General features: G+C 44.9%; 1 protein-coding gene across 21 annotated transcripts in view; it reads left to right on the top strand.

Moving 5' to 3' along the window:
* The window catches only part of DISC1 (DISC1 scaffold protein), a 598,559-nt gene that overhangs the window by 147,743 nt on the left and 430,981 nt on the right, over positions 1-19,835 (top strand). For 16 of the 21 annotated variants that reach the window (XM_082422985.1, XM_082422970.1, XM_082422971.1 and 13 more), the window contains 2 exons: positions 3,510-3,648; positions 17,666-17,854. In XM_082422985.1, the coding sequence (XP_082279111.1) occupies positions 3,510-3,648; positions 17,666-17,854 (328 nt within the window). Of the gene's footprint in view, positions 1-3,509; positions 3,649-17,665; positions 17,855-18,201; positions 19,187-19,835 lie in introns of those variants that run through there. The other 5 variants (XM_082422980.1, XM_082422972.1, XM_082422978.1 and 2 more) reach the window with 3 other exon arrangements.

Below are 19,835 nucleotides of genomic sequence, written 5' to 3'. Positions count from 1 at the left end.
TTGCTGCGTGCGGGCTTTCTCTAGTTGCGGCGAGCGGGGGCTACTCTTCATTGCGGTGCGCGGGCTTCTCATTGCGGTGGCTTCTCTTGTTGCGGAGCACGGGCTCTAAGCGTGTGGGCTTCAGTAGTTGTGGCACACGGGCTCAGTAGTTGTGGCGCACGGGCTTAGTTGCTCCACGACATGTAGGATCTTCCCGGACCAGGGCTCGAACCCATGTCCCCTGCACTGGCAGGCGGATTCTTAACTACTGCGCCACCAGGGAAGCCCCACCGGTTTTATTATACGAGGCAGGACGGGATGCTGGAGAGCAGACCTGAATTTCTGCCTTATAAGTGACGGTGATGTCGCCCACTGGCATTCGTGGCCTATCTGCCACTGTGACCTCCAGGTGGAGCCAGTGGGGAGGTGAGGCGAGACCAAAGCTTCCTGGAGAGGAAGGTGGTGGAAGTATCCTCCTGAATTTCCTGCTGTAAATTGTGCCATTTATCAGGTGTGTCCTAATTTCTATGTAGTATTAATATGTGGAAGGACTCTTGGGTTTGGGTTTATTGAGCATCAGACCCTACTGTGTGTGTAACACAAATGAGTCTATATCCCAGCAGTGAGGATGCAGTGTGCATAATATGTAACACAGATGGTGTTTTATCTGTGTGTGCTTTCTATGACATTTTATATTGTGTACACACACACGTACACACATGCACACGACCTTGGGATTTGTTGATCATCTCCAGCTACTGTGATTTGCTCAAATGCCAAAAGTGGTTTGTTTTGTTTGCAACCTTTCTCTAATACATTTATAAAAACTTACAATTCCCTTGCTTTTCCATAAAATTAAGGAATTCATGCCTAAGAATTTAAAGTGTAAACGTAAAAGCTCCATTTGATAATGAGTTCCTCAGGGTCCAATTTAATTTGGAAATAAAAAGGAGATGCAGATTTTCTGGGACACGTGTGCACGTGCACACGTGTGTATATAGGTGGGTGTGTACACGTGCACATACATGAATGTGTGTGTGTATGGGGGGGGCATATGTTAGTCTACAGAGAATTAGAACAAAACTGCCCAGTCACACCCAACAACTTTCTCTCCCCTCTGGATTGGTGACCTTGAGGTAAAAGTCGCAGTTTGGCCCAGTTTTCTTTCTTCAGTGAATTACACACAGTAATCTGATATTCTTTCAAATCCTTCCTCAAAGAGAGCTGGCACCTGCCTTCCACTCATTACATTTTTTCAACTCTTACGGGTTCCCCAAACCAAAGGTAATTAGGGGATAAATGAGATGGAAGAAAGCATTGGAAATAAATGGGGTATCCGGAGGTTGGTAGATATTAGATTACAGCCAGCAGTGCCTGAAAGAATGTACATTGCAATTTAATAAGAAGATTTAGAGGTGGTTTCATATTAATAGTGACAGCTTGCTCAACAAAAGAGAAACGGACCCAATTATGATTAAGAGAGACTGTGAGCTAAAATCAGAAATACTGGATGTACTTGGACGAGGCACAACAATTGTGGCTGGTGTTACGGAGTTGACAGAAATGTCCTGGGACTTCTGGTGACAGGCTTAGACCAATGGGAGGGGTCGTGCCCATCACTGGCCTTGAGCCCGTGAGACTTAGTGCCGGGGCGGGTGTCCGGAGCACCTTCCTTAAACTCCCGGTCCTGACATCCTGACAAACCTCAGGACTGTTGAGAGGGTGTCTCCAAATGAATGACTTTGGATGGTGGTTGCTCAGCTGTCCTGGTACGAGCTTTGGGGTAGAGGCTTCCACGCGGTCTCCTTGACCCAGAAAGTAAGTTTTATAAAGAGATGTGGGAAATTACAGCCGCTTAATGGAAAAGAACATGTTGAAGGCCATGGGGGAAATGGTGTAACATTTTAGGCAGGATGGGTGAGGTCTGCGTTGATTCTAGAAACAGTCTCCATTTCAGTCTGAGGTACACAAAGCATTTCAAGTTCATGGTATCTAGCAAGATCTGGAAACTTCTGGGGAGATTACATTTTACATTTTCTCTGGGCTCTGTGAACCCAACTGGGTTAATTTTAGTGTCGGAATGGAATTTTAGGTTGTTAGCAAGAAAAGAGGGATGATTCTAGGTAACATCTTTTGTGGGCCCCCCCCCCCAAAATGTCTCCACATATCTGTTCACTGTTATTCAACTGTGCTCTGTGCTTTTGTTGCACTGGAGGTTTTTTTAGGTAGCTCATTAACCTGAGTATAGATAGCAATTGAATATGAGGTTTCTGCTTTAAATAAAAGAAAAGAATTGTGATAGTTTAGCTTCGAACAAATACAAAATGACCTAAGACATCTGGAAAAAGAAACTGAGATTTAAGATTTTCGCTGTTTTTTTTAAAAAAAAAACAAGAAACATGTAGGAAGTGAAATGATAAAACCTGCAAACCTCCTTGAGATCTACTTGTCTCTTTGTTCAAATCTGACGTCCCAGCAAGTATCTGCCCTCGAGTATTATCAGACAGCGTCGACTAGGAACGCTCTGCCCTTGATTGTAACATCTGTGTACCATTATTTCCTGCCTACTACGTGCTAGACACAGAACAAAATCCCTGCTCCCGTAGCACGTATGCTACCCAGAAAGGCAATAAAAAAAACAAGGGAAGAAAGACAGTGTGTCAGCTGGAGAGAGCGCTATGGATAAACATCTAGCAGGGAACAGGTGGAAGGGGAGGGAGGGCTGAGGGGTTGTGTTTTTTTGTGGGTAACCGGCAAGGCCCTTCTTCCCAGGGCAGAGCCCTGAGGGCTGTGAGTGAACTGAGGTACCAGGGACAAGCTGAGCCGCTCAGAAGGAAGGAATAAGAATGCAGAGGCCCTGGGAGGGAGCAGGCAGAGGGCTCGAGTGATTTTAGTTTGTGGTTGTGTTCTGTTGTGTGAGTGCATCTCAGTTTTGTGTTCAGGTGTGTGAGAGCCGTAGGATCTATGCTGGGAATATGCCAGTGCCTGCTTTATTTAGCCCTTCCTCCCTCCCTTCCCGTCTTCCATCCTTCCTTCCTTCCTTTCTGCATTGCTTGCTTTTTAAGAACTCTCCTACAGTTACTCTTTTTTTGTTGTTTTAATAAATTTATTTATTTATTTATTTTTGGCGGCGTTGGGTCTTTGTTGCTGCGCGCGGGCTTTCTCTAGTTGCGTCGAGCGGGGGCTACTCTTCGTTGCGGTGAGCGGGCTTCTCATTGTGGTGGCTTCCCTTGTTGCGGAGCACGGGCTCTAGGCGCATGGGCTTCAGTAGTTGTGGCTCACGGGCTCCGTAGTTGTGGCTCGTGGGCTTTGTTGCTCTGTGGCATGTGGGATCTTCCCGGACCAGGGCTCGAACCCATGTCCCCTGCATTGGCAGGCGGATTCTTAACCACTGCACCACCAGGGAGGTCCCCAGTTACTCTTTATCACCCCCTTTATTACTTGTAAACCCAGGAATCTGTCTGGCGCTCTGTTGCCCTCTGGCTTTTACCTAAACACATGATGACTCATGGCTGTCTCTCTCCCTCTAGGTGTGTATGAGCGAAAGACTCTGCAGTGTCCTGAGGAAGAAAGTTAACGATATTGAAACCCAACTGCCGGCGTTGCTTGAAGCCAAAGTGCTTGCCATCTCAGGTACTTGGGGACAGAGGGACCATGGAGGCAGTTGGAGTGAGTGATGGCAACCGCCGCATCCGTATCTTGTCTTGGATTAAACATTCTACCTGTAACTGACGTCATACTCAACAGCTCAAAGCCTTTCTGGGGAGTTTCACTAAAACCCATGGGCTAGATGGGCAGTGTGCTTTTCCCTATCAGGGATGGATAAGCCTCTTAAAAATACACATGCACACATCATATAAAATAGTTATTCGTGTAGGTGCCATAGTCTGGACTTGCAGTTCCTGTTTCTTCAAGAGTTTAGAGACTAGATACTCTGGATGTCATACAATTCTAGGCAATGTTTCTACAGCTTCATGTGTATCTGGAGAAGCTCAATGAGGGTTATCGGGTGTGATCAGCCCCTTCCTGTGCGGAAGGGGTGATAACAGGAGATAAACTGAGGTACTCAGAGTAACAGTCTAGTCATAGATTATAGATTTTTGGAGGGTACTCAGTGGATTATTATTCGTCCTTAAGCCGGTGGTTACTAAGGGATATCTTTTCCCATGAATCGGTAGGCTGAAGACACAAGCCTCTGAAAATAGGATCTTACTCATCACCATCACCTGAACAGTGTTTTTGAACATTCCTCTGCATTTGTTATTTTATTTTATTTTCACATCAGCTCTATCGAGTAGGAGGGAGAGATCCTGCAATGCTGAGGAACAGAGGGGGAGATTGAGGCCCTGGGGTGTGTCCTCGGGTGAAGTTCACTCCATCAGCTAAGTGGTGATAGATTGGAGGCTAGAGTCCAGGTGTGACAGATGGATTTTTAGCCCAGTTATGTAATGACAGCCTCCAAGGATTCTGAGTTGTATAGGTTGAATGAATCCAGAGCTCATCAGCTTCGGAAGAATCATAAAAATTAAATGAGAAGGTATAATAATTACATGTATGGGTTTTAAATGGCAATTTAAGAAGGAATACAATAATCGGCAGCTTCTGCTTTTCAGATCGTTAAACAACTAATGTTGGCAGCTAACGAGCAGTTTGGTGCCCGGCGCAGTCACGCGTGTTATTTACAACCCGCAGAACACGCGCATGTGACTGTGGGACTTGGCTCTTAACAGCTTCACATGCCATGTACTTGGAATTACAGCCCCACTTGCTAAGAGGGAAAAAGAAGACTGAACACAGTCTTGCTTCTGAGTTAGGGTTTTTGCCTTTCTTAATCAATGTATCTTTCCCGGGAGTACCGGTGGATGTGTCTGTATTAAGCCCAAGGGAGGGGATGCATCATTCAAGCTGAAGGGGAACCCACTCTCAAATGTGAATAATTTCCTGTTAGGGTCCCAGGGAAAATTCTTGACATGGTATCTTGCATACGGGACCTGGGTTTTCTGTGTGGTTCTTAGATCAGCTGGGAAATTGGTGAGGCCTAATCGGATGAGGGAGTTAACTGGGGTGGGAACTCGCCTCCCGACCCCCCTATTTCCTGGTCACTCTTGAGCCCCTTGGGGAACAGGACTTTCAGTCAACGGGCTGCCCCATGGGTTAGGCTGGTGGCAGGCTGGTCACCCTTAACTTCTGCACATAATGAGATTTCTGTTTCCTTTTGAGCTGTGCTCCACAGCAGGGAAGGCCCGAGGAGGGAAAAGGTGCTTCCCTTAGGGTGCTGATAGGCCTGTTTTGGTACCTTCAGAATGGCAAACCCTCACTCCACTAGACAAAAGCCACAACCACAAACCTCTCCAAGTGAGGCCTATTTTGGGTTCTCTGTGTAGATGCTGGGACAATGGTGTTGAGATTCTCAGAAGCCCTATTGAATGGAGAGGATGTGATGGGATACCCTTAGGTTCTTAGAGGGCCTTTCGTCTGTCTGAAAGTTTCTAGATCTCCCATCCTGGATTTGATCTATGGACTGAGGTCTTTTCTTCATTTGAGAATCATCTGCTCTCTGCAGAGACGGGGAATAAGAAACAGTTTTATTTTAAAACTTTATTTTTCTTTTAAATATAAAGTCCTGGCTCCTTTATATTTAAATGTATGTGCTTTAACTCATCTCTCTTTTCTTGCACTTGATCACAGGCAGCGACCAGAAGCCAGTGGGCACTTCTGTATCCTGCCTGGAAATCTCTTTGGCTGTATGGTTAACTTCACTAGGAGAATTCTTTTCTATATTGCCTCGCTGATAATGTTACCAGACTTTCTCTCACTATATTACAGGGGTCCCTTTTCCTCTGGCTTCCAATGATACTTTTCTTACTTTCCTTTCAGCCTTCACTGAGGCCTGCCACCTGGTGCCAAAGTCAGCGCCTCAGGTTGTAGGGTTTGTAGCAGCAGCATTCTACTTTCAGATGCCAACATCTGTCCTCGTTAGTGATTGCTGCGTAATGAACTACTTCAAGACTTAGTGGCTTAAGACATCACCAATCACTTATTTTGCTCGTGAACCTGCTATTTGGGCAGGGGGCGGGAGGGTCAGCTAGGGCGGGGCAGCTGGGGCTGGAGAGTCCCCTTCCAGGACTCCTGTGACTAGCAGGTTGGTCTGTCTGTCTGTCTGTCGGTTCTTCCACGTTGGTTCTACCACGTCTGTCAGTAACCTCACTATCGCCAGCTTGGCTTCATCACAACAGGGCTGCTGGGTTCTAACAGTGAGTGTCCCAAGAGATAAGACATGGAAGTTTCTTATTTCTTAAGGCCTGGGCTCAGAAACTGGCATGCGTCTCTATTAATAGGTGATGAATTACCCCAAAACTTTGTAGCTTGAACAACAACCATCTATTATATCCCGCGGTTTCTGAGGGTTCGGAATCCAGAAGCAGTTTAGCCGGCTGATCCTAGCTCAGGATCTCTCATGAGGTTGCTCTTCCAGATACGGGGCGGGGCTGAAGTTATCTGAAGGCTTGATGGGGCCTGAAAGATCTGCTTCCAAGCTCATTGACTTGGCTGTCGGCAGACGGTCTTGGTTCGTTGCCACGTGGGCCGCGCCGTAGGCTGCTCGTGACAAGGTCACTGATTTCCCCCAGAGCAGGTGATCTGAGAGTGAAAGCAAACAGGACAGGAGACACAGTGCCTGTTGTACCTCAGTTTCCAAACTCGCACAGTCATCTCTGCTTTAGTGACTAGAAGGGAATTGCTAAGTCCAGCCCACCCTCAAGGGGAGGGGAGACAGATGCCACCCCAAGGGAGGAGCATTAAAGAATCTGATGGGCACATTTTAAAACCATCACAGCTGCCATTTGATTTTATTGCTGGGGCAGTCCTGGGGCCCTGGTTCAAGAGAAAGGGACACAGGGGACAATGTCAGTGGGAGGGGTGCAGGGAGTTTGGGGGCCATGTTTTACAGTGTGCCACAGTGACTTAGGAGCCTGTAGGAGCCTGTGCACTAAAGATGTGGACAGGTTTTCGGCCCCAGGTAATGGCATCAAGCACCTGAGTGCCAGGCCTGGCTCTAGGTACTGAGGGTGCTGCACTGGACAGGACAAGATCCCTTCCTTTATAATAATTATGCAGTAAAGTGGAGCGAGATATGCCTGGACTGGATGTGGAAAAACATGGCTGTGTTTTAAGGGGGAAGAGCAGTTGAGATTGACCCCGGTGTAGGGTCAGTACTGTGGTAGGAATAAACTAGTCATCAATGGTTAGGACCTGGCTGTCCAGGGCTCTGTACAGCAGGCTAAGGGTAAACGTATCTAGGAGCAGCGATAATTTATTTTCAAGCCAGGCAAGGACATGATCAAAGCCAGACTTTAGGAAGCCCGGTCTGCAACGGGGTACACGGTGGGATAGAGATGGGAATGTCTGGGGCTGGAACTCACTGACTTAACTAAGATGCTATCAGTGAAAAAGGGAGAAAAGAAGGCTAGTGTATGAAATCTTCTACAGATCCTTAGAAGAGCTATGGTGGCATTAATATAGCCGGTTGAATGTGGTATAATACACATTAAGAAAACCTAGAAAGCCCATCATTTCTTTTTAAGTGTAGGTCATATGAGATAAGAACACAGACAGCGGTGATACATCAAACGCAACAATCCTCTAGATTTTATTTCACGATATACAGTGAATTCTCCATGGAACTATCAGTCCACTAATTCGCCGCCGCTCCTGTGGCTTTCAAAAACTCCGAGGGACCTAGATTTCTCCCTGGTCTTCATTCACCTACACAACTCTTGACTAAACTGTATCTTATTCGTCTCTTTTCTTTCCCTTCTCTGTTTCTGCCTTAACTCGTGTGATGTTTGGCAGAGAACAGCTTGGTTGAAAGCACACACCCGTCTTTCATCACTGTGTACAGCTAGGTCCTGTTGCCATTGTCCGTCCTAGAGAAGGTCATCCCCCCATGTCTGTGCATAGTGGCTTAGAATGGGGAGCTGACCGGGGCTGACAGATCTCTTGGTTCTTGAGAGCAGAGGTCACACTGCGTAGCAGATAGAAGCTTTGGCTTTGGAAGCTGAAAGGTCTGTGTTCAAGCCCAGCTTAATCAGCACTTGGCTGGGTGACCTTGGGCAAATTATTTCATCTTTTAAAATCTTGCTTCTTCATCTATAAAAGGAGGGTAACAGTCACACTCTTACCTTAGCGTGCTGTAAGAATTAAATGAGGTGGTGAATTAGACTAATATGGCGCACCAGTACACTGGTACCTGGATAATAAGTGTGTGAGAGCTCCGTGTGCAGAGGCAATCGATGCTTAACCAGCGTCCGAGTGGGAGGAGGTTTCATCCGGAGGTGACCGGCTCATGCACCTGCAGCGAAAGGGCTTGTGGTGGCATCTACATCCCTTATTACAAAGCGGCTCGGGCCCCGAGTGCCTGCGCAGTCTCCTGCCTGCTGAACTAGGCGGGGCCGCTCATTGATGGCGAGCCTTCGTTTGTCCCTTTGGTTTTCAGCACCGAGTTCAGAAGCCCAGAGCCCTGCTGGTCCCCTCCCCAGGCCAGGAAATTAACCTTAGCCCTGGAGGACTGGTCAATGTCATGGCTGGATCCCGCCCAGGAAGCTGAGCCGAGCTCCTGGGCTCAGAGCGTCTCCCTGAGGCCCGGAGCAGGTCTGGTCTGATGGGCACAGGCCCCGTGCCCCCGGGCCTCACTGAGGCTTTTCTGGGTGGAGTTCGAGAGGCCTCTCTCCGCAAGAGGCAGCCTCAGGCCCACCTTGCCGACTGGCGGCCTGGACAGCACGTGAGAGCAAAGATCTCGGAAGGGTGCTTCACCAAAGGGAACCTGCCCAGACCAGGGCTCTGTGAGTCGGTGCTGCCCTCACTGCCCGCTTCACGTGAAACTCGCCTGCGTTGGCCTCTCCCTAGGCTGGGCAGAGGCTGCTGCGGGGAGGGCGAGGGGATGGTCTCGGTGCCCCGAGGGTGTGATGGGTGTGCCTGCCTCAGGCTCTGTGGTCAGGATGTCAATGGCAGAAGTAGGGGCCTATCCCCTCTTCTAGAACCGCGCCGGGCCTTGCCCAGCCTTTGACCTCTGGTGATGAGCGCCTGTCTTGAGCTTAGCTCCATCCCCTCTCTGCCTGCCGTGCCTTCCTTTCACAGCTGTGGCTTCCTGACCCTCCTCCTGTTCCCAGAAACAGAAGATGTTTCAGTGGCGGGAACCCACGTCCATGTCTCCGCGACAGGCATCCTTCCCGGCTGTCCCTGGCCTTCCGTCTTGGGCTCCGGGTCCTGTAACTGGGTTCTGCTTCCATCATGCTCTGTAACCTGACTCGTGTCCCATGGTCATCTTGCACAGGGCTGGCTGTGCTCTGACCGTTTCCCCGCCCCCAGGATCAAGGCCCAGCTCTCTGATGCCCGGGCTCTGAAGCTTGCTCGTATTGACATCCTGCGTGAGTTTCCGGCTCCATCCTTTCCCTGCTTGAAGCAGCCCCCCCTTATTGATCTGGTCCACGTGTTGAGTCACCTTGCTTTTTTTTTTCCTGGGCTTTGCCTAATGTCTGGCACTCAGGAGACAGTCGATGAGAGTAATTGTTTGAAATAATTGAACCCTCATTTGTTGATTTCTGATCCCCAGAATCTGTTGTTTCCATACCTCATTTGGATCTCCCCTCAGTTTGTGGTGTATTTTCTTTCTCATCTGCCTCCGATTGTCTGTTTCCAAGGAACAAACAGTTCAAATAATCATTTATTCTTAAATAGCATATCAAGATATCTCTGGTACTCCAAGCCATTTGTTTTTTAAAGATGGTTCTATCTGATTTGACTTTTCCTTTATAGAGAATAAAAATTATCTATACTTCAAATGCATTAGTTAGAGACAAACGTGTCTGAATGGCAGCCTGAAATCTTCTTTCTCTCTTTTTTTTTTTTTGGCCGCGCCCTGCAGCTTGCAGGATCTTAGTTCCCCGACCAGGGATGGAACCCGTGCCCCCTGTAATGGAAGCATGGAGTCCTAACCACTGGACCACTAGGGAATTCCCTGAATTCTTCTTTCTTAGTTTATGATTTGGAGGGAAACAGGAACATTCTTAGAAATAACACTAGATTTTCTAAATAAGTGCAAAACATTTCCTTCTCTCTAAAACATTCATGGTTTAGATCAATGGCTGGGGGAGCTGATAGGCTCGGTAAAGATTTTTCAAAGATGATGTTTATCCAGGGTGGAAATAAAGACACACCAAGTGAGAAGAAGGAAAGGGTATTGTTCAGAGCTTACCATAGCAAGGCAGGCAACCACCATCACTTGTGTTTCAGCAGAGACTCTAAGGCAGGCAGAGGAGAGGGAAAGCTTCCTGGTGGAACAAAGGAAGGTTCCACGTGTGACTGGAGGCTGTTGGCCTGGAGAAGCTGGGGGTGGGTTAACTAGAGCATCCAATGTGATTGGTAAGGGGAGCATATTTGACTTACTCTGGTTGGTCCTAAGCCTGGAAGCAGGGACAAAAATTAGGGAAGCTGTTATTAATCAAGTCCTGGCCAGTTGGGGCGAATTGTTACAGAAGTTATTGTTCAGCTTCCTGGGTTGTGACTAGAGATGGCATCTGACTTCCTACAAGCTGGCCTCCTAGGCTGGTCACTGTACATAGGGGTGGGTTTCCCAGGTAGGCTGCTGCAGGCTTGGCTTCTGTTCTATTTATGATCTGGCCATCGTCTGTTGGTATATTTTGTCTCTCGCCAGGCACCGCATTTTCTCAAGCTATTTGAAGCAGTCTATGTTTTATGTAAAATCCCGTGTTCCAGCGTTCTCTTCCCCTTGTCTTCTCTATCAAATGTGACCATTTCTAAAATGTTTGATGTGCAAAACCAGTCACGGGGCTCTGTTCACACAGAATGCTGTTCGGTATCTCAGGAAATCATGGTAACTGGAAGAAAGAAACAAAACGAGTGGAGAATGGCAAATTCCAGCCAAAGGAGCTTCCGTGCAGAGGGGGGTTGGGGAGCAGTTAGTTGGTGCTTGTTTGTGGCCTTGACATCGCTGAGCGTGAGGCTTGGAAGGCAGGGGGTGTGGTCTTGCCCAACCAGCGGGTGTGGACTTGAGCTTGGAATTCCTGGAAAGATCTGGTGTCATGCCAGAGAGGAGATGCAGGACTCTATTATTTTGGGGTTTGATTATGTTCCACACTGGCTTTATCTCTTTTTCCCTAGAAAAGAAGTATAGCTCAAATTTGGGTAGGTAGAAGAGGATAACTTTAGGAGAATCGTCACAAATGGAAATGTCTGTGGCCCAGCGAGTACCGTGCGTGTGCGCGTCCCCCGGTGAAGGTCATGGTGAGGCCTGTGGACTGACTGGGTGAAACAGCCCATCTGAGCACAGGATTTAACCTCAACCGTCTTGGTGCTCCCTCCCTTTATGGATGACTTGTGACCACGTTTTGACCAAGTCCCTTACTGAGCTGTATTTGATGGAATAAGCACCTAACATGAGGTTGGAAGAACCAAGTTAAAGTTCAGTAATCTTACGTGTGATCTTAGAACTCCAAAACCTTGTGACCTTATGAAGGTCACTCTCTGGGTCTCAGTTTCTTCAACTGGAAACCAAGGACAATCATTACAAGACCCCCTTCCTGGATTGTTGGGAAGACTAAATGAGAATTCATACAACAAGAGCCCTGTAATCTATAAAATGAGACTCAAATAATGACTTCAAAAAATAACCCCCAGATACCATGAAGCAGAGGAGGAGAACTATTTAAATTCAGAGACACTGAGGATGTAGTTAGAAACAACAGGTTGAGTAAAATCAGTTTCAGCTTTGGCATGCACCCAGAGGGTTTTAATTATGTTACTTGTAGAATAAAATATTTTGACAGGTGCTTTAAAAAACCTACATGAGGGCCCAAGTGCGGTTCGCTTGCTGCAGAGCAGGCAGGCATATGTGCAGCTCGATGCAAAGGCGGATATGCATCCGTACACAGATTTCCCCCTTGGCTTTAGGGAAGGCCCATTGGGGTGATGGAGATTGGGGTCCCCGGGTCACTGATGGGGCTTCCTTCAGGGATCAGCATTTCTTTTTCTCAGTTTTCATCACGGAGCTCTGGTCAGTTTCAGCAATCGGGGAGGGCTGCATCAAGCAAGATTCACCTCATGGGCTTGGATCTGAGGCCAAAATGCTTATGAAATATTAACCGAGGACAGTGTAGCATTTTATCATGGCATGGGTTTTGATGTTAACTGTCTCTTTGGGAATTCACACTCATTCTGTGTGTGTAAAACTTCCACATCACGCTGCATTCTCCCAAGCCACACCCCTTCGGATCAAGGATCCTAATTAGTGATCTGTCTCATGTTTTATTAAGGCCCTGGCCTCTAGAGCCGGTGATGAGTTGCGGGAGGGCCTGAGGATGTATTTCCAGGAAACCTTCCGTGCTGGCACGCACTCCGTCTCTGTAGTGTCTTCCTGTTTGCTTTGGGAGGTCTATTCTCTCTGAATTGTTCTCAGGAGGAAGTTGCACACTTGGCATCTTCTGCCTGGTGTCTCTGGGGCACCGTTGGTGCTCACCCCGCCGCTTTGCTAACTTTCTGGCTTGACAATATGGCCCAGCAGAAAGGTGGGAGCTCCCTCAGCCCAGGCTGAGAAGGGAACTTGAAGGCACCACGGGCGCTCATGCTGTTCTGCCCAGAGGCCATCACACTTCTGGGGCTGGGGGCTCCTCCCGCAGTCTCCCCACGGCGTGGCAGGTCCCTTGACTTCTCTGTGGCCCTTCATAGGGGGTTCCACTCGCAACAGCCCTCACCGGTCATTGTTCACGTAGAAACCACGGATCCAGAAACGTTTTCGTTGTGTTTCCATTTACAGCTCAAAACTTGTGGCATCCAGTCTGCTCTCCTTATCAGGACTTTGTTTCTGCTAAATGGGTCCAAACCCATCGGCTTGGCATTTGCGGCCCTCTGTCAATGTGTTGGCCAGTCTTTGGTCACGTGCCTCTCTTCTGCTAGCGCCACCCCCCGCAAGACAATGCCCTTTGCTTAACAAGGTTCCCATTTCGCCTTTTGGGAACCTTACGTTCTTTGCTGGTGAACCTGCCTCTGTCTCCCCTTCTGGAATGATCACTCTTCTCTGAGCCCTCCTAGAGCATATTTGCCTTTTTTTTTTTTTTTTACTGTACATCTTATCCCCTTTATTCAATGTAACTTCCTGGAGAGCGGGGCCAGTGCCTTGTCCCTTTCCGTACGTGCCCACATAGTGATAGACAATAAATAGTCTCAAAAGATATTTATGCAATCATGGGATCGGAAACTATGGATTTCAGTAACAGAAGTGGCATGGGCTGGGTGTGCAGAATGCCCTTAAAGTGGGAAAAATTGTGTAACCTTTCCCACATTGATATCATATTGAAATCTGCCTATTGAATAATAAGAATGAAGAAATAAACAGCACAGTTTAATACCTAAGAGGAGGGATTTTTGAGCTATGTTTGAGTTGGAAAGTTGCCCTGCATTTTATTGCTGTGGAAGCTTCAGCAAGATATGTAGTTCTCTAGATTTCAGTTTTCTCCACTGTAAAGTAGAGATAACAACGTGTATTTTAGTGACCATAAAATGAGCCATTATTTTATATACTACTAAGAAGGAAAAATTGCTGTCAATTAAACAATGATACAGTGCTTTCTGTGGCTTAGAGTTTTTATTTTACACTTATTGAAATAGCTCTTTTAGATGTAGTTAAGCTTTTGAAAAATCACATATCACTCTTTAAAAAGGAAAATATAAGGAAAATGAATGGATTAAGGTTTCCCTAAAATGTTTCATACTTAAGTCTGTCCTAAAACACAGTTCGACTCAAGTCAAGGCTCCTGTTTCTCCACACAGTAACATCCTCTGCATCAGTGAGGCAACTGGTGATGCAACTTTTTTTCTTTCTCTCCAAGAATGAACTACTGTTTTCCGTAGGATTTTCTGCCAAGCTGCTAACACCATTCTTCAAGTTTTAAATGCTGGTGCTTTCCTAATCTTACAAATCCATCTCAACAGAAGGTTTTCAGGGAACAGGACTCAAAGGGTCCTTAAATGTTTTGTACATTGAAACAGCAGGGGGATACAGATGCTCAGTCAGGCCACCAAGAGTAACAATCAGGTAATAGCAACTTCATCCAGACTACCTCCTAGACAATAGTAATTGTAAGACACATCCCTGTTTCAGAGATGTTAAAATGTAAAAAAAGGGGCTTCCCTGGTGGCGCAGTGGTTGAGAATCTGCCTGCCGATGCAGGGGACACGAGTTCGAGCCCTGGTCTGGGAAGATCCCACATGCCACGGAGCAACTGGGCCCGTGAGCCACAACTACTGAGCCTGCGCGTCTGGAGCCTGTGCTCCGCAACAAGAGAGGCCACGATAGTGAGAGGCCCGCGCACCGCGATGAAGAGTGTCCCCCGCTTGCCGCAACTGGAGAAAAGCCCTCGCACAGAAACGAAGACCCAACACAGCCAAAAATAAAATAAATAAATAAATAATAATTAGAAATGAATATCTGCTTATAAAAAGAAAAAAGGTCACTATAAATGTATCCTAACACAACGTTAGACCTAGAGTCTATAACTGTCTTTAAAAAAAAAAAAAGTAAAAAAAAAGTGCATCTTAGAATAGATAACATAGAGTATATTATCACCAAGGGTTGTGGTGAGATTTGAAGGAGAGAAAGTTAGTAGCTGTTATCATGATTATGGTTATAATAAACTCTTAGGAAATATAATGGAGCCCTCTAATAAGAATAACTCTTGTTTATGGAGTGCTTATTAATGTGATATGTTTATTAATTATGGTGTAATTTTCATACTTAAATATTCCCTAATATATTTTTCCTTTTTTATTGAGGTATGGTTTACATTCAGTGAAATGCACAGATGTGAAGTGTACAGTTCTATGAATTTTGACACCTGTGTTATCAGCGTTCCTATCAAGATATTTTCATCACCCCAGAAACATCACCCTTCTGCCTCTTCCCAGCCATCAACCCCCCCTTCCCCAGATGGCCTCTGTTCTGATGTCTTCTGCCATGGATTAGTTTTGCCTGTTCTAGAAGTTAATATCAACGGAATCCTGTAGTATGCATTCTCTTGTGTCTTTTTTTTGAGATACTTCCATGTCACTGCGTGTATGTAGAGTTTGTGCCTTTTTCTCGCTGGGTAGTTCCGATGTACCACCGTTTCTACCTTCTCCTCTAGATGGACGTTTAGGTTGTTTCCAGTTTGGGACAATGAGTAAAGCAACTGTGAACATTTGAGTCAAGTATTTTTTGATTGCATGTTTCATTTTATTAGGGAACTGTTGACTGAAACTGCCTGTCTCGGCCAGGCATGGTAATAACCACTTCACGAGTTGTCTCACAGCAGGAGTGCCCGATAAGGGACTGCCGTTGAAAACTAACCAGGAGAATTCGGGAGGGGCCAGAAGGAGGGAGGAGACGCCAGCCCATATGTCCTGCCAACCTCCCAGAACCCTTTGAGCTGGTATCCATCTTGGCTGAGAGATGGCGTGCGTCACGAGGAAGGACCCCGAGTCAGACCAAATGTGGGCCAATCAAGATGATGGACCAGAGGCAACCGGAAACTAACCCCATCACCATAAAGCCCAAGACTGCGAGCCACGTGGCAGAGCAGTTCTCCTGGGTTCCCTTAGGCTGCTGCTCTCCGCCCAGGCGCCCCTTCCCAATAAAGTCTCTTGCTTTGTCAGCACGTGTGTCTTCTCGGACAATTCATTTCCGAGTGTTAGACAAGAGCCCACTCTCGGGCCCTGGAAAGGGGTCCCCCTTCCTGCAACAATTTCTCTTGGGTAAATACCTAGCAGTGGAATTGTTGAATCAAAGGATAGGTGTATGTTAACTTTATGAGAAATTGACAGAACCTTTCTCAAAGTGCTTGTACATTTCATGCTCCCGTCACACGTCACTCGGGAGAGTTCTGGTGGCTCCTCGTCTTTGTCAACCAGGCAGTTTCAGTCCGGTTAATCTGAGCCACTTGAATGGTTTTGTAGTGGAATCTCTATGGCTTTAATGTGCATTTTTCTGGCAACTAATGATCATCAACATTTTTCATACGCTTTTCGGCCCCGGTTATATATCTTTGTAATGTGCCTGTGGTGTCATTTGCCTACTTTTCAATAGGGTTATTTGTGTTTTAACTATTGAGTCGCAGGACTCAAGTCCTTCATCGGATGTATGCATTGTAAATATTTTCTCCCAGTCTTTGGCTTGCCTATTCATTTTCTTAATGGTATTTTTTGAGCAGTAGACGTTTTTAATTTTGATGAAGCCCATTTACTCATTTTTTTCTCTTATAATTAGTGTATTCTGTGTCTTATCTAAAGTTTTTCTGACTCCAAAGTTAGAAAGATATTCTCCTATATGTTCTTCTGGAAGCTTTATAGTTTTCACTTCTACGTTTAGGTCTGTGATCCATCTCTAATTAAATTCTGTGTATGATTTGAGGTGTGTATCAAGGTTAATGTTTCCCCCATATAGGTAGCTAGTTGTTCCAGAACCATCTGTTGAAAATATTTTGTTTTCCTCATTGACTTGCTTGGGCACTTTGGTTGAAAATTACTTAACTGTGTGAGGGTGGGTCTACTTCTGAACTGTCTGTTCTCTTCCATTGATCTGTTTGTCTGTCTGTACACCAGTGCCATTCTGTCTGCATTTACTGTGGCTTCAGTGTTAGTTTGAAATCAAGTAGCAAATGTCCTCTAACTCTGTTCTACCTTTTAAGGATTGTTTTGCTTTAGCTAGGCCTTTGCATTTTCTTTTACCATTTTAGAATAAGCTTTTCAATTTCTACAGAAGACCCACATGAGGTTTTGATTAGAATTGTATTGAATCAATAGGTCAATTTGAGGAAAATGAAAACCTTAACAGTATTCAGTTTTTCAATGTATGTATATACAGTATATCTTTCTAATTATTTAAGTCTTCTTTAGTTTCTGTCAGAAGTTTTAAAATGGTTTTCTGTGTAGAGGTTTTGCACATATTTCTTTAAATTTACCCCTAAGTATTTTGAGTGTTAAAATATCTTATACATGTTATTTAAAAAAAATTCATCTTCCAATTATTTGCTGCTGATATTTAGAAATACAATTGATTTCTGTATATTGACCTTGATTCTTGCAACCCTGCTAAATTCAATGCTCAGAGCTTTATAGAATTTCACATTTATTCTTGTAGCCACCTGTAACGCACAGTCATATTTTCTAAGAAGTTTGCCCTGAAATCCCATATGCTGATTTCTTTGCTCAAGGTCATGCAGTTTGTGTAACCAGGATTTGAATTTGGGATTTGAATTTAGGTCTAGTTTGACTCCAAGGCCCGGTCCCTTTCCACCCTACTGTAATATTTCACCTCTTTGACATTTGGATGTTTGTATGGAGTGATGCCATGTGGCTTCCCTGGGTTTCACTGGGATATTTTTGTGTCATCATGTTTCAGAAGGACGTGAATTAGCCAATGCAACCCCTACAACAGAATATAATGAGAATAAGTTGATAAAGGGACTTTCAGCTTAAGGAGGACAGTCAGTGTGTTTCCAGATTCCTCCACAGAAGACTGTTAATGCAGCTGGATGTAGCTGCAAAGTTCATCCCCCTTTCCCCACACTGTTAGTGTGTGCTAGCTGCACCTTCCATAGGTAGGGATGTGGCAACGCTTGTTTTCCCTCCTTTTCTGCAGGAAACCATTTCTGTACAGCCAAGGAGCTCACGGAGGAGATTAGATCATTAACATCAGAGAGGGAAGGGCTGGAGGGACTTCTCCACAGACTGTTGGTGCTGAGTTCCAGGAACGTCCAGAAATTGGGAAGTGTTAAAGAAGATTACAGCAGCCTCAGGAGAGAACTGGATCAGGGGAAAACTGCCTATGGTGAGTGGTCATACGGTTGTCTGGTGTATGTGTGATATTTATTGTACTGCTTCATGTGGACGTCACTGTGAAGGGTGTCCTGGAGCCACACAGCGCTTTTCCTGGAGGATATTTTTGGCAGGAGCCTCGGCAAATGCGGCAGAATTTCTTGTCAGCTTTTGTTTGGCTATCGCATGTGATGCCTTTTCATTTTCTGTCTTTCCCTCCTCCTCTACCCTGGACTTGCTAATGGCCTTGTGATTGTTGAGAGCAATCTCCCCCTTGGCACAGTTCTTGAGAATTTGCTCTGTTTGACAATTATCTCCCTTTTGTTCCTTGGCTCGGCCTTCTGGTTTGCACAATCGCAGATGAAAGCAGGCTGGCTCTGGGAAAACTGAGAAAAGACCATTAAGTGTCTCTTCTCTGTGTGGGCTTTTCTGAGAGCTGCTTTCCCCAGGAAGAAAGATGTCGAAGATGCCAGTGCTGCCTTGGCCAAAGTATCTGTTTGTTGGAGGAGTTAAAGTATTCGTGTGGTCTTTTCCTGTCCAGTTGTTAACTGTAAATGAGGTCACCTTGAGGCTTCACTCTGAGGAATACTTTCAGAAGATTCTGGTTCAGTCCAAATTGATAAAGCCAAACCTATTTCTTAAAAAAACAAAAACAAAAACACACACACAGTGAAGAATTTCTGATGATTCAATTTCTAATATGCAGAATGAAATCATAGGAAGAAAATTTAGATTTAAAATATATTAGATGCTGGAACCTGTTTCTTCATCAGTAAAATGAGAAGAGTATTATCCATCTCATAGGCTGGTTAAGTGGTACAAATTAAGTGAGGTAATTTATTAAGATCCTAAGATGGTGTGTGTGTGTGTGTGTGTGTGTGCACCCTTGCACATCCGCTGGGAACTAGAGGTTGTTGGAAGGCAAAGTTCATACATAGTAAATCATTGTCCCTAAATAAATATTTACTAGGAAAATGAAAGGCATATATACAAATAAAGGACTGTATTTACAAAGTATGCTTGTTTAAAAAGAAATCAGAAAAGAATGGAGATATTAGTTAGCCAGATTTGAAATAGGACTATTTGAAAATATTCCACAAATTGAAGTAAATGAAGATTAGTATTTAAAACCAAATAAATAAATATGAAATCAGCTAGCGGAAATAGGTGTGTCATTTCACTAGGAATAAATTTAGTTTTAAAGACTTACTAAATTTTGTAGAGGGAGGTTTCTTCACAGTTATTTGAATGACAGATGGGATGGTCAAGCATTATTGTGTCTTCTTAGCCGTGGACACCCTCAAGTTGGTTCAGCAACTCAGAACGCCTTATCTTTTTTTCACTTTTGTAGGTCAAAGCTTTGTTTTTGCCAAATATGTAACTAGAGACTGTGCGTTTGAGCCTTAAAATATAACTATAGTCCTGAGAAATGACAACACGTTCCTCCAAGATGTGATGGTGCAGTTTATTAATTATTATAGGACTAACCTTGTCTATTTTAAATGAATTTTTGCTATAAATTTTTAAAATAATAAAAAATGAAAACTATGAAATGTCTCACGTTGTCATCCCAAGTCTTTTGGTGCAAAATGGGAAATTTATATCTAAGAATAAAGAGGTGAACCAGTTTGGATGAATTTAGTTCAGCAATATTTTCTTTTTTTAAAAAATTTTATTGAAGTATAGTTGACTTACAATGTTGTGTTAATTTTTGCTGTACAGCAAAGTGACTCAGTTATACTTATATATGTATATATACATTCTTGTTCATATTCTTTTCCATTATGGTTTGTCACAGGATATTTAATATAGTTCCCTGTGCTATACAGTAGGACCTTTTTTATCCATCCTATATATAATAGGATGCAGCAATGTTTTCATTTGAGCAGTTGAGCTCTTGAAAGCCCTTAATATCTCTTTTTTTTAAAAAAAGAGCTGTAAAGTATTTTTTGAATCTCATCATTGTCACTTCACTAAGTATTTCCAAAATGATG

Source organism: Balaenoptera physalus, assembly GCF_965194825.1.
Source record: "Balaenoptera physalus genome assembly, chromosome: 14".
NCBI classification, from domain to species: Eukaryota; Metazoa; Chordata; class Mammalia; order Artiodactyla; family Balaenopteridae; genus Balaenoptera; species Balaenoptera physalus.
This window is presented reverse-complemented; position numbering and strand designations above follow the sequence as displayed.